Source organism: Rhineura floridana, chromosome 1 (genome assembly GCF_030035675.1).
Source record: "Rhineura floridana isolate rRhiFlo1 chromosome 1, rRhiFlo1.hap2, whole genome shotgun sequence".
NCBI classification, from domain to species: Eukaryota; Metazoa; Chordata; class Lepidosauria; order Squamata; family Rhineuridae; genus Rhineura; species Rhineura floridana.
Window position 1 is genome coordinate 147,536,940 of NC_084480.1, and position 15,017 is coordinate 147,551,956.

The following is a 15,017-nucleotide window of genomic DNA, read 5'->3' on the forward strand; positions in this document are numbered from 1 at the left end:
ATCTATTTAAATGTCACTTGTACATAGCACAAAACACCCATCATGGCCTCTCTTTCTTTTTTATAGAGAAAAGCTGTGTCAGGAGGAGACATTTAAAAAAAAAATTACAACAATTGCACTGATGCACAGAAAGTTTAGCAGGAGGTCCCGAACTCAAAATATCTCAGAAATTGTTCTTTTATGAAAGCAATATTTGCTGTGGGAAGGGGAGCAAAAAAGCATGCTAATGTTCGGGCAGGGATATGCCAGGCTGTGAGCATGAATTTAAACACCTTTGCAGCACGATAAGGAAAAATAGTATTAACATACCAGTGTCCAGGCCAGATAAGACGCTTTGGGTGGGTAGTTTGTTTCTTTTTCCTGAAACTCTTCATTTTGCATTAAAGTGGTAAATGCACCAGATGATTCTATGGTGGAGTTAAGCTTCTTTTCATACATGTATATAAATTAAACAATTGCAAATGGAGAACTTAGAAAAGGACCATTCATATTTTGGAAATCCACAGCAGCCAGCGACCTCAGCTGAGGAATATGGAGTTCCAGGTAACAAATATTATTCTGGGAAAGGGGAACTTTTTAATGGTCACAGATCAACAGTTCTGCTAGAATAATATGCACTCCAGTTGTTCCTATTTACCAGGAGCTGCCCCTATTTTTCTGGCACTTGTCCTTTATAAAATCGTTCTTTTTTTGTCTTTAGGGAAAATGTTGGTGATAAGCCTTTCCCAATTTTTCTTTTAGGTTGCCCTCCTATACTCACTTACCTGGGAGTAAGTCCCATTGAACTCAGTAAGACTTGTTTCTGACTAAACTGGTATAGGATTGTACTGCATGAGTGCAGCAGGATTGTTCAGGCTTCAGCCCCTTCTGCAGAGACTTTAAAAGGCTGAAGAAAACACAATGTTTTAAAAATGTGGAGGAAGGGGGCTGAACACACACTTTCTATCCAGGAAACACATTTATTCTAATCAGTTTCACTCAAAACGTCACATTGGTCTTCACCCAAAGTTAAATCTCTGAGTGGAGGACAAATGCATCTTAGGAGAGAACCTCAAGAAATTTGTATTCCAAAAGCTATGTTTGTTGAGGTAATACAGATGAAGGGAGAAGAGGGGCATGTGTAGGGGAGAACTGGGAATAGGGGAAAAACCATTGCTGAGCAGCAGAGCATCTGCTTTACAGGTTCAATCTCAGGCTTCTCCAGGTAGGGCTGAGGATGTCATCTGACTGAGAGCCACTGCCAGTCAGAGTAGACAAAACTGAGCTAGATGGACCATTGGTCTGACTCAATACAAGGCAGCTTCCTATGTAGGAGGGAGGGCTGCTTAACCCTTCTCATGCTACCTGATTCTGTCATGCAAATGCTCCCTCAAGCCCCCTTGGCTATTTTATAAAAAGGGTATGTATAAATGATGATGATGATGATGATGATTCTATGTTCCCATTGCACTTGTTTCTATTTCTGCTCTGGGAGTCTTGGTGGGGAAAACAGGTTAAAATGGCGGCTGGGAGTGGGGGTGGATTTGCATGGGAGAATTATTGAGGGATGAATTGAATGTCTCTCTCTCCTGCCAGTTTTCCCCTGCGAATGGCCATCTTCCCCCATTATCAGCCTTATAAGGGAAACATACAGTTGGAAACCCTGTTTGGTTCATAATGTTGCATTCCATCCATAGACTAATGGACATGCACATAAATGTGCAAACTTGGACCCACAATACCAGTGCAGTGCTTCCCTTTAATTCTCCTGTAACTCCCTAGTCAGATAGTCAATGTTCCTGAGTGCATTTCAGTTGCAGCTGTTCCATAAGCACAACCAGCTCCATTGTGAGACGAGCTCTTTATTTATTTAGAATATACTGTCATTTTCAGTCTGTGTATCAGACAGAGCCCTTCAGCACTATCTCATTCTGGAGGTGGGGACTGGGGTGCTCAGGCATTGATCCTTAATGCAAGACTAGGGTTATTTTTACACAAGTACACAAGGATGTTGTTCTTTTTATCTATACAATGTTGAAGGGTCTGGAATCAGAGGGAGATTGAACTTGCCTAGCACTATGAACAGAATGCAAGCTTAGATGCCTTGAAAAGGCAACATTACTGGCAATTCTTTGTAGCATTTGAAAACAGAGACTCACTTTAGGAAAACATTTGTGGCTATGTAACACTGTTCTGATTAAGATAATCCATCAGCATTGTGTTGATTGAAGGGAGGGAGCTTCAGCAACAAGAGGGAAAGATGGAGATTTATTTATTTTAAATTGCAGTGCCCTGGCTTTCTTCATAAAAAAATTCAGGGCACCTACCAACACAATCTCATCATAATTTAACAATTTGTCTTAAAATATCAATTTAAAACACTAACAGCAATAAAAACAACAATACATCAATAGTAGCAGATTGAAACCTGTAAAATAAAACACCCATCTACAAACAAAAAGCCTTCTTAAAAAGGACAGTTTTTTAGTAACTTCTGGAAGACTGTTTAAGAAGGGACAAGAGTCTAGGTGTAGCCACAAAAAGTCCATCTCCCTGGTCCCAACCAAACATCTTTCAGGGGATGTTGGAACACTCAGGGGGGCTTCTTGAGGAGAACTCAACAGCATGGGAGAAGATGGTCCTTCAGATATGCTGATCCTTTAGGACATTCATCACTTTCTGAAACTGATCCTCAAAGAGGAACCTGGTGAGCCACTGTAACACCATATCCCTAGGCCCCATACCAGCAAGGTGGTCCAGGAGGATACCATAGTCAATGGTATCAAAAGCTGCTAAGAGATCCAGCAGAAGCTCCCATTTTGTAGTGTCAGCTCCTTCCACTACCAAGGAGCCAACGTAGCTCTATCTCTAGGGAGAGAACATTTAAGAGAACATAACATAAGAACATAAGAAGAGCATGCTGGATCAGGCCAGTGGCTCATCTAGTTCAGCATCCTGTCCTCACAGTGGCCAACCAGGTGCCTGGGGGAAGCCCACAAGCAGGACCTGAGTGCAAGAACACTCTCCCCTCCTGAGGCTTCTCGCAACTGGTTTTCAGAAACATACTGCCTCTGACTAGGGTGGCAGAGCACAGCCATCATGGCTAGTAGCCATTGATAGCCCTGTCCTCCATGAATTTGTCTAATCTTCTTTTAAATCCATCCAAGCTGGTGGCCATTACTACGTCTTTTGGGAGCAAATTCCATAGTTTAACTATGCGCTGAGTAAAGAAGTACTTCCTTTTGTCTGTCCTGAATCTTCCAACATTCAGCTTCTTTGAATGTCCACGAGTTCTAGTATTATGAGAGAGCAATTGTGTCACCCAAGCCATTTCCTCATTCCAGAGACTGATCAGGGCTTCAGCAGGATTTCCTGCCTGTGCAACAGGACAACCCACAAGAGCCATCAGAAAACCATCTTAATAGCTTCCCTGCCCCAGAGGGTGCCAATGAGCCTAAAGCCACGCAGGTAGCAATCTGCCCATGACAATGGAATTATATTAAATTCCCCTCAGCCCAGATCACCTTCATTCTGTCCAGTACCAAAGAGAAAGTCCAGAGTGCAGCCAGCTGAATATGTGGGATCTGAGATTACCTGGGAGAGGCCCATGGTTGCCTTGGCAGCCAAGCCAGTCCAAAACCACGGTGGAATTAGGTGATTGTCTCACGTGGTGAGCAAGGAGGGACAGCAAACTGGGAGCCCCCCCAGCCCTTCACCCACCTCATTAGTGCTCACCTGGCAAAGCAAGGCTCTCCACTGCCACCTCCTTGCCTCACCTTCCTCTGAGAAAGGGCCAAGGGGGTCCTCCTGCTGCAGAACCAGTCATTCTGAGTGAGGTGGCCAGAGGAATGCCTGCACTGCCACTGCGGTCTGTCACAATGGCTCAAAAGGTTTTGAAAACTTATTATAAAAATAAACCCTTAAGTTTTAAACGCCTTTCTAATTGCCATTGGAAACTGTGGCTGCTGCACAGGCGTTCTCTTGGCCTCCTCACCCTGGTTCTGAAGAAAGACTCCAATATAGTGGAAGAGAGAGATGGGACAGCAGAAAAAGGATAAGGAGGAGTGGGGGGTAGTGGGGGGAGGAGAATGGTGGTGCTGTCACCATTGCTACAAAGAGAAGCATGGACGGTAGTGGCCGGAAGGAGGAGAAGGGGGCAGCTGTGTAATCCCTTGCATTCAGCCGGCATGGCATTCCTGAACCATTCCCAGTAGGGAGGCCTCAGCATGGATGTTGAAGTCCCCCTAAACAACCAGCCTGGCAGACTCAAGCAACATCCCTGAGACCACCCTGGCTAGCTCAGACAGGGAATCTGTTGGGTGCTGACTGAGACAGATGGTACACCAACAGAATCCCTGTCCTATCCTGAGCACCCAGCTTCAGAAACACACACAAAGCCCGGTAAAGGCTAGAATAACTGCCTGGAGTGGTGGAATCAGGACAGATTACCTTACCTCCCTGTCCCCTGGGTCAAACCTGCTGCTGTGTGGAGAAACTTGATGGACACAACTGAAGACAAATTCACACATGTGTGTGCACGCACACACATCTGATCTAACTAGGTCTCCATGGTACCAGGTCAAGTCCTAGACATCATATGTTATATCATTAACAAACCTGGCGTTCAGCAGCAGAACTTTAAAACTCCAGGGCTGTCACCAGGATGCTGTTGTTTGGCATAAGGTGGAGTAACTATTGTATGGTCAGAACATCTTCCCCTCCGATGGCCCGACTATCTCCCTAGTCCCCTTTTGCCATATTTCCCTCGCCCCCCTATTGTACCCTCTGCTTTACTAATGGCCACACAAAATGGCACGGGCAATTTTCATACTTAAGAGTTGGCAAACTTCGTAAACATTTATTTTGTGTTTTTTAATTAATATGTTTTAAATGGTTTTAATTCTATGGATATTTTAATTACATTCTGATAATAATTTTGTTTTCACTTACATGTTTTTGTCTATATTTGATTAAACTTTTGTAAGCCACCTTAAGTCCCAGTTCTAAGAAAAAGGTGGGATGTCCTGCCCTCTTCATGTTCAAGGATCTGAATGCCATTATTAGTTAAGTGGGTGAAAAAACTTTTATCACATTTGAAACAGAGCGCCACTGAAACAAGGACGGCTATCTGAGGTCTCCCCCTGCCAGTGCTAGTGACTTGATTGGTTCTCCTCTAATAGGGATTCTTAATGAATTAATGAAAGCAGAGTTACCTCACCACCAAAAGGCTTGTGAAGGATGGCTTTACAACACATAAAATAAAATGGTAGAGGATGATGGGAAATGTAGTCTGGCAACATCTGGGGGGCCAAAGGTTAGCCATGCCAGTCCTAAACTATTGACCTTTTTAGATAGTCTGACAGAGGTGAAGCAAGACAGCAAATACCTCTGCTTCCTTCCTTTGCACTAGAAGATCTTTTCACGTACCTTTATTGAAAAATGCCTCAGATCCTTTGTTGTCCTCCAGTGACCACTGGTGCACTCCCAAGTTGTTACCAGTGTTACAATGTGCAAAACAGAGAGGGATGCTGAAGAGCTGGAAATTTATTTGAAATTTCTGAAGAGGTATCACTTTTCAAGGTGAATTTTAAAATGCAAACTGGGAAACAGCTCCCTTAACAGGACACGTGGTTGCTGTAAAAAGCTGAAGAACGGTCAGTAATTAAATATAAAAGCTTCACTGGGTCTAGGGAATCCACCATGTAATGAGTGCACGTTGGCAGAAGCACATTGGGCTAGAAGTTCAGCATCTACACTGGCTTCATACTGGCTTCTGAAGACACTTACAGGTACTGGTTATGAAGCCCAAAACGGCATGGGCCTAGTAGACGGTCTCCTTCCCCAAGCACCCAACACTCTTTAAAATTGCCCAAGACTGCCCTTTTATCTGTTTCTTCTATTTTAGACAGAAAAAGATAAAAAGTGCTTTTGGTGCCCACCTCCAGCCTCTCCAAAATTATAAAGTATTTCGAAGCTTTGGAAGGCTTTGTTATGTGGCTTGCCCTTTGGGGGGGGGCTCTAGAGCTAAACCAATAGGGTTAGGGGTGGGACAAATTATTTTGACCTGCTTAAAAGGAACAATCCAAACCCAAGACCTACCAGAATTAGCAGAGTTTGAAACAGGTGCATCTCTGGCTGAACCTAGGCTCAGCCAGGGCTATACCAGCAGAAGACCCTCATCCTGGATCAGCCGGAGATACACTGACAGCATAAATCCTTTATCCATTCTCAGCCCGCTCAGCTAGGGCTCAAGCGAAGCCAGGGTAAATCCTATGGCAAACTCCATTCAGCTCTGTCACATGACCTAGCAACCCGGTGGACGTTACACTGGCGAAAAAGGTTGGCTATGTCGGTCAAACTCAAACTATATTGTAAAAGCTTGTTTTCCCTCTGCCAGGCTCACGTCAGCTCAAGCAACAATAACCCCATTCCTGACTGGAGTTTGGAAAAGGGGTAAATTATACCTGCATAATTTACCCCTGCATAAATTACACTGGCTTTCTATAGTTTGGATTGCTCCGTGAATCCTGAAACATATTTTTAGCTTTAGGATGAACTAGGCAGACTTCATGTTTGCCGGATCTACTTTGTTTTTTTACAAGTTGTTTTTTACAAGAACTTCAAAGTTCAGTACCTGGAGCCAAGTGCAAAACAGTGGCTCAGGGTGACAAATATATACAGGCTGCAATCTTATGCATACTAACAGTGCAAGCCTAATAATGCCTACTCAGAAGTAAATCCTGTTGAACTGAATGGGGATTGAATGCTCTCAAGTAAGTGGAGTTAGCAATGCAGATTTACTGTTGAAATGTAAGGCACATGGAACGGAACTAAATTGCCTTCTGAGTAGATATGTGTATAGGATTACACTGTTAGAATTAAGAAACAGGGTGTCTCTGAACACATGCAAAGGCCAAGAATCTCTTGTCAGTACCCAAACTGCTTTAATGCAGAACTTCACTCCTGGTTCCGCAGCCTTAAGAAACAATTAAACACACACACACATACATCACTTTCATTCCGCCAGTTTCATTTACCTGTTTCTGGCCCGATTATGTTTCTTAATTATTACACAGTTTAACAGTGGTACAGCGAAACACTGCTTGTGTAGAAAAAATAATCAGAGATACAGTACAGATTCTATGGAGGAATAATCACATGTGATTTGAAATACAACCCTTCCCTGTCCATATGACCATTCACATATGGAGAACCAGGGTGGCGGAGCAGTGTATTGTAGTGTAGGCCTGTAGCCCTGACTTACGTGCATTCAGTCAGTGTCCAGGCCAGTGGCTATGTAAGAATGGTCAGAGGCCTTTCAAAAGCAGAGTAACTAGGGTTGCCAGGTTCAGGGCCTGAGACTGATCCTATATCTTTAGGAGAAGAGAAAGTCAGCCAAGTGCAGGTGTTCTTGCAACCCTGTAATGGGAAAAACGGTGGAATTCTCCCACCCCCCTGCATAACTGGTCTTCTGTATCTTTAAAAGTTTGACTGCACTTGGCTGACTTTCTCTTCTCCTAAAGATACAGGATCAGTCTCAGTCTCTGAACCTGGCAACCCTAAGAGTAACTGATTACATGGACAAGCCTATGAGGGTACAGGGTAGTCCTAGTTGGACGTTCAGATTACTTGCGTGTAACCAGGGCCATCTCTACCATTAGGCAGAGTGAGGCAGCTGTCTTGGGGGAGCAGATTTGGGTGTTATGGAAGGGCAACAAAGTGGTGGTGGTGGTTTTGGATTTTCTTTACTGTACAAAAAATATAACCAGTAATACAAAAACAGACTCTCAGGGACATTAGGAGCGAATATATCATATACTTCACCTACAGCAATATATCTTAAGGTACAACACGTGATTAAAAGGAGATTGTTACAGTTAGGCATTTCATATTTCAAGAGATACTGCTGAAAACTGATGTTAATTATTATTACCATTAATGTGTGTAATAAAGTTCCACTAAGTTGCATAAAGGTTCTGTGGCTTTTCTTTTACCTTCCAATAATTTCACTCAATATGTAATTTTCTCAGAGAAAGCAATGTTCCAGATATTCTTATAGTACAAAGCTAGATTCAAGTACTTCAGGGTTTTCTATTTCTGTACAATTGACAGTCTTACTGCCAAGGAGGGTGACAGGTGCTTATGGGCTTTTCCGGTGGTGTTGGGACACCATTTCCTACTCAGCCTCAGGCAGCAAAATGTCTTGCACCAGCCCCGCATCACATAAACACTCATATGAGAGGAGAACTAGGGTGGCCATGCGTCCTACTTTACTGAGGACAGACCTCTAATCTGAAAGACTGTCAGAGGACAGTCCTGTATTTAAAGGTGTCGTCTATTTGAGGGTTGTCCAGCCCAAGTCTGGTTCAGATATAAGGTACCATAAAAAGGGAGAAAACAGGAGCCTTGAAGTTGTCATTCAACACTTGGCATCATCTGGTCAGCAGATTGAGCAGGAATACAAGTCACCTGGCATTTTTCCCTTACTATATTTCTATTTAAGTTTCAGATTTATTTCTAAATTTGTCTCTATACATATGAAATACTATATGCAAATGCAAATTGGTGCCCTCTTTTTTGCAAATCCTCTATTTTTTGGCAATGCATAACAGGCCAACCTAGAGAAGGGACGGAGGAGAAATTTGATTCGGTTTCTCATTTCAAGCTGAATCTATATGATGAGAAATTACTTGCAGAAATGTGTGCATTAGTCAAAAAAAACGCCTACACAAATGTGTTTATTAGGATAAGTTTACACTAAAATGCTGGAGAATTTTCATTTATTTTTAAAAAAAACACAAATTGCTGCAGAAAGGTGGAGAACTCAATTTAAGATTGGAACAGTGAGAAACTGAGAGAACTGAAATTGACAGATATTTTCATCCCTAACATAAGGAGAAGGGGAGGGCAATACCAACCCTACGCCTCTCTGGTCGGTCATCTCTATGATATGTAGAGCACGCCACAGGTGAAAGATCAAGACCTGCAGGGGGAGTCTTCTCCACTCATAGAGGCTTTCTGCATGATTTAAAATCTTGATTTTGTAGTGGTCATACTTTGGGCGCATAATAGAGGACATGATTCACTAGAAAAGACAATAATGCTGGGAAAAATATGTTTTTAACCCTTTTTTTTTAAAAAAAGATGTTTTTAACGTTGTTTTGTTTTAATGTGTTTTAAGGTCTTTTTATGATGTTTTAAAGTGTTTTTAGCATTTCTGTTTGCCCCCCTGGGCTTCTGCTAGGAGGAAGGGCGGGATATAAATTAAATAATAAATCAATTAAATCAATCAATAAATAAAAAACAAAAGGGAGCAGAAAAAGAGGAAGGCCAAACAAGAGATGGATTGGTTCCACAAAGGAACTTACAAGATCTGAACAGGGTGGTTCATGACAGATGCTGTTGGAGGTCGCTGATTCATAGGGTCGCCATAAGTCATAATCAACTTGAAGGCACATAACAAAATTGTGTGGGGACTTATTTACTGCACCAGTAGAGGAAGCTTCCCCTCCAATGGTGTTCACCCTGCAACTCGTGGAGGGTGTTAAACAGTGTACAGATGAGGTGCTGGAGTGCAACTCCTGCTCTCCCTCCTATGAATGTGTGAGGGACCTTTTGTATGCTCTTAACACCTGTTCATGCGGCCAGCTGGGTGTATGCAGGTTGGGGGCAGGGCTGCTGCCAGAATCCTCCCCTCATTCTTGCCATGCATGTTAACTGTACTTAGCAGTTAGGCAAACAGGACTGTTATGTTCATTTTCCTAATCCAACACTCTTAACTTGGCTGACATGGCTCCATTGTTGGTACTACCATCCTCTACACCTGCAACCATCTGTTAGGATTTTATTTCCTACTGGAGTCATTTCTTGCTGTCATTTGTCTCACTTCTTGTTACTTTGCTCTTGCAGAAGTTGTTGTCACACGCCGTTTGAGAGACCGAGAGCTTCTCAGGAAAAGGAAAGCAGAAGCAGAGGAAAAAGACACTCACCAGTGGGTTCTGGGGTAAATTAGGAGGATGACAGCTGACGTTTTATTTTAGAGGCAGAGCAAACGGTTACATTCCTCTTGTGCGTACATGGTTTTAAAAATGACTGTTGTCTATTTAAATAATAATACTGAAATTACTATAGTCTTTGACCCTGATCCAGAATGAGCTGGTTATGCTAATTTGCAGTCAGTGAAGTTAAGGCGACAAGTTTGTTGCAACTAACAATACCAATTAAAAGAGCAAGAGCGGCTAAGGGTGGTAGAGTTGGAGAAGCAAACTGATGGGATATATTAAGGCATAGTCAACATGGTTCCATCGAGATGTTTGAGACTACAACTCCCATCAGCCTCAGCCTCATGGCCGGTGGTCAGGGGTGATGGAAGTTATAGTTTATGAACATCTGGAGAACACAACATTCACTACCTCTGTATTAGGATATGAAGATGGGCGTATTTCGCTGACTCTTGTTTTCTTAAAATACTCCACACATTCTCCCTTGCTGCCCCCTTGTATTTGGAACACCTTCCCATAACACCTACATGAAAACATTCTTCCCTCTTCCTGCTGATCCTTCCTGTGTTAAATGCCTTTTCTCACATCCATCCCTTGACATCCTGGCCTTCCCCATTCCTCTCATGTCTGATGTTTTTTTACCTTGCTGATCTCTTTCCTCCCTCTGTTCTCCTCCTCCCACGTACCCTGTTGACATTTTGATTGTAAGCTCTGGGAGGTGTACTTGTCTTTCTTGTGTATTTCCACATACAACAAACTTAAAATTCTGCACCCAGGAAGTTCAAATTCTGTGCCAAGACAAGCTGAAGTCTGCAATGTACAAAATTATGCAAAAAGAGCAATTTACATAATTCATTTATTTTAAATAATTTGTTTTGCAATATTTAATTTTTGCATAACTTATTCTGTTCCTGGTAGCTGGTGGAAGGGGTATAAGGAGCTATGGAAGGCAGGGAAGTTTTCCTTCTGACCACTAGAAATGTTATTCAACTTTTCCTTTGGTTTCTGAGATGTCACTAGGCATTGCCTGCATTCTTTCAAGCATGTCTTTGCAGCATAAGGGTCTTCTTGCCTGAATGCAAAAGCCAGGTTACCTCAGCCATGTGCAGTGTTAGTTCAGTGGTTTCTTTACCAACACAATGCACCCTCAGGCTGTAGAGCTTTGCATTGGAGAAGAGATGGGGGAAATTAGGTGTTTAATTCTTCCCCAGACAGCCTTGAAACCAACAGCCCATTGCAATTATTTGCACTATTGTTCCAGACCTGTGTTTGTCCTTGAGTAGCCGAGGGGAAGTTTCAGGAGGGGGGAATAGCTTGTAGGGGAAGGGATAAGCAACTCTTATCAGTGCGCCAACCACTCCCTCCTCAGGGCTAACTTTTCATATTCAGCTGCAGTGGAATGTGTAGTTTGGTCTTGAGATTCTCAGAAGCTGAATCCCTCTCCCAGGAGCAAATTCTGTGCTTTTTCTGTGTTCCCACTGACTTTTTGTGTGCCCAGAGCCCTGCTCTACAAAGACACTATCGAAATAAAAAATCATAATCAGCACAGAAGCCAACCTATTGTTAAAAACAAAAAGGATAATTTCAGATTAGCCAAAAGGAACTGGCCTTGCAAACAGGGCCCTTCATAGTAATCTATTAGCTCCGACGACTTACTTTGTGTACTATTTGACAGGGATCAGAAAAAGAGCAAACCATCCCGAAGGGGAAGAGGGTCCAGGAGAGGCCGAGGCCAGCGCCAGGCTCTAGAACCACAGGAAGAGCCACAGCCAGAGGGGGCAGAGAAGCCTGAGGTACAGGTGACCAAGGTGGAGGAGAAAGCCGAGACCCCTCTGGATCTCCAGGTGGAGTCTTCTATCCCTTTTCTGGAAGCTGAAGAGCTATATACACAAAGGGAAGTAGCTGAGGCAATCCCAGCGGGAAGTGCTCTTTTCTTCATGGGTAAGGAGACTGCAATCTATGAAAATCAAAGGGCACTCCCAGCCCACCTGTTTTGGGAGTATTCATTCAGATTTGTTTGTCTATTTTAATGTGCATTCATTCTCATTTGTTTGAAGGGAGGCTCGATGGCTTTATGTCAAACAAGAGTTATCCCACACTGCAGTGCATTTCCTCACCAGCTCCCTTATTGCAAAAAGCCTGATATTTTGGGGAGGTGGGTTTGTTGTGCAAGAGCTCCCAATCAACTATAATCATACATCCTGAATTTGCTTTGTGACTGAATCTCACCCAAAAATAGAGACAGTCTGGAAGAACCCAAAGTGCTTTGAGGGAGACACACATCAAACCCTTCAGGAAACGGGGCCTATATGACATCTCTGCAGTCCATAAGAAGAGCCTTGCGCGATCAGGCCAAAGGCCCATCTAGTCCAACATCCTGTCCTCACAGTGGCCAACTATGGGTAACCTAGAAGCAGGACCTGAATACAACTGCACTCTCCCCACCTGTGGTTCACAGCAACTGTATTCAGAATCATGCTGTCTGATACAGTGGAAGTAGAACCAAGCCATTGTGGCTAGTAGATAGATACTGATAGTCCTTTGAAGCATTTCTTCCCCTGACCTTATCCTGCTTCTTCAGGGATCACTGCTGGTCAGTTAGATCAAATAAAGGTCTATAGTTCCTCCAGTTTTACTGAGACAAAATCCATCCTAAAACATAGCACGCATTGATTCCTTTGCCACCACCTCCTGAATTATAGAGCTGCAGAAAGTTTTAATAAATATAACTAATAGTTGCTTTGGTTTAGAAACTGCCTGGATTACTCTAACAAAAACAACCTAAAGCTTAGCAGTCATCTGAAACAATTACATGGTTTCATTATAAGAAGCCTCTTTTCCTCTCAGTTGTTTTGTACCACACCAAGGGACAATTTGTTTTTCTAATTTTAGTTATAATTCTTCTCCTTCATATTTGTTATTATGTATTATTATTGTTATAGAAAATGAAAAAAATGAAAAAAATCTTAATAAATCACTTACAGGGAGGGTGTAAAATTTAGCTGGACTGGGGCCACATCGAGACACAATGCTGAGTCAGTGCACAGCCTAGCCTATGTCAATTTTGTTGTATCTAGTAGTTACTGTGACTAGGAATAATAATAATCATAGAAATTATGTTGATTATTGCCAGGACTGCTTCAACCAAACAGAAATCTTTATACTTTTGTATCTTCTTTTTCTCCTTCTCCTTCTGAATTAGAGGAGGCATCAAGATCGGAAGAACCAGGAGAAATCCCTCAGTCTGTGGAAAATGACCATTTGGAACAGCAGTTCTATGGCTCTCTTTAATTGGCAGTAATTGTCACTGTTCAACTGTTAGAATACATGCTACCTGCTATTCTTGTGTGAGCAATAAAAGTCAGTGGCCTTTGCTGCTGTCATCTTTCTGCTCAGAAACCATCATTCCAGAAACACTCAATAGTTATGTTACATGCTTACCTGGGTTTAGCTTCCTTAGGAGGAGAATGCACAAGAGACTTACAGCATATTTAGTGTTTGGATTATTTACAGATATTCAAGTAGATCAAAATGGAGGCAGGTAACAGATTCACTATCTCATATCAGATACCTCACATTGGATCTTCAGAAAGAGGCATCCTAAACCCACAAGGTGCTTAGCTCACTGAGCCCACACAGCTCACGGTGCCTAGCTCACAACAGTGTTCTCCCTCTCTCCTCGTTTCTAAAGGTACTTTCGGATGGGAGTTTATTTGCTTTTTCAGCATTTAATTTCTGGATCTGCAGAAAATCCAATCGGTATTAATAACCCCTTACATGTCTGTAGTCACTGCTGGCATGGAAGCTTGTTAGCACTCCCCCCCCCTAGGTAGTATGGCATGTGGGTGGTCTCTGTAACCACACACCCCTACTCCTGTTTGCTTTCTCTCTTGAGCACAACCTAGCCATTTTGTCTGTGGCAGCTCCTAATACCAAAGGAAGGAAGCCTGATTGCCACATGCCCTGTTCAGAAGAGATATTCTCTTAAACCTCCACGTTTACTGTGCAGAGATCTCATCTGGAATACTGTAATCATAGTACAAAAATATTAGATTGTTGTGGGTGTGTGTTTTAAAAATATGTAACACATAAGTTTTGTGCAAGATCTTTATTGCTATTGCACTCTTTACAATACCTCAGGTTTTTTGAAATGGAAACTAGTATTTCCCTCCTCCCAAAAATCACAAGCCTCCATCTTGCCCACTGTCAAACATGATAACTGGGTTGATAAAGTGATAATGTTTGCTCTTGTGCACTCCCTGGGTTTTTTTTAAAATGCATATGTGCACAGGTACAGAAATACCAGTATGGAAAAAGGCAGTGAGGACTCAGAGTGGGTGAGGAGTGATTGATGAGAGGGACAGAAAGCAACAAACCCTCAGCTCATATACATTCTGTCAAGCTCTGCCCACTGATTTGAACAGCGAGCAGCAGAATAGCAATTAATATTATGACTGAAAAACAGGAATGTATGGAAGCTAATTTGCCAAATGCACACACATAAAAGTAAGATCTGATATTAGGAACCACCCAGTCTCCTTCTGTCCCCCACCAAAAATGGATGTTTCTCTGACTCTCTGTCTGTCACACACACACACAATTTCCAGATTCACCTCAGCCATTCAAAGCAATCAAGAGAGATAGTTGGCAATTTCCTAACCATTGGCTTCCATTGCTGAAAGATTGACCACTCACTCTAGGCCATTAACAAGCAATCTCCCTAATAAACACAAGGCACACCAAGATTCATCTCCTAAACCTGCTCCATACTAACAGCTTTTCTCCTCTGTCAAAGTGATCTCTCATCAAAGCGTACATAGCCTAGAGCTATTTAGCCAGAACAGCTGGTCAGCAAGTGAAATTGTCAGTGGGCACGGATGAATGGGGAAGGTGAGGTGAAAGGGCCCTTCATATGGTCTGGGGGCAAGATCCCCACCCCACCCCACCCCATCCACTGGCTTATGTGTAACAGGTAGGATGAGGGAGAATGAAGAACATGTTCAGCGGAGGGCAAGGAGGATGGTCAGGGGATTGGAA

At 42.8% G+C, this 15,017-nt stretch overlaps 1 protein-coding gene across 2 annotated transcripts; it reads left to right on the forward strand.

The window, feature by feature from the left end:
- Positions 1-345: 345 nt before the first annotated feature.
- On the forward strand, positions 346-13,369 carry HEMGN (hemogen). Of its 2 annotated transcripts, none has more exons than XM_061636326.1 (4): positions 346-543; positions 9,889-9,982; positions 11,656-11,921; positions 13,183-13,369. In XM_061636326.1, the coding sequence occupies exons 1-4, from the start codon at positions 462-464 to the stop codon at positions 13,269-13,271; spliced, it is 531 nt and encodes a 176-aa protein (XP_061492310.1). In that variant the 5' UTR covers positions 346-461; the 3' UTR covers positions 13,272-13,369. The 2 variants fall into 2 exon arrangements, with proteins under 2 accessions (XP_061492310.1, XP_061492320.1); XM_061636336.1 differs by having other exon boundaries at positions 9,889-9,970.
- The last annotated feature ends 1,648 nt before the right edge of the window (positions 13,370-15,017 follow it).

Excerpts from the sequence above, each read along its gene's own strand:
- HEMGN (XM_061636326.1), top strand. The coding sequence starts at position 462 with ATGGAGAACTTAGAAAAGGACCATTCATATTTTGGAAATCCACAGCAG. Across the intron at positions 544-9,888 it reads TGAGGAATATGGAGTTCCAG|AAGTTGTTGTCACACGCCGT; the intron begins GTAACAAATATT and ends TTGCTCTTGCAG. Across the intron at positions 11,922-13,182 it reads AAGTGCTCTTTTCTTCATGG|AGGAGGCATCAAGATCGGAA; the intron begins GTAAGGAGACTG and ends CTTCTGAATTAG.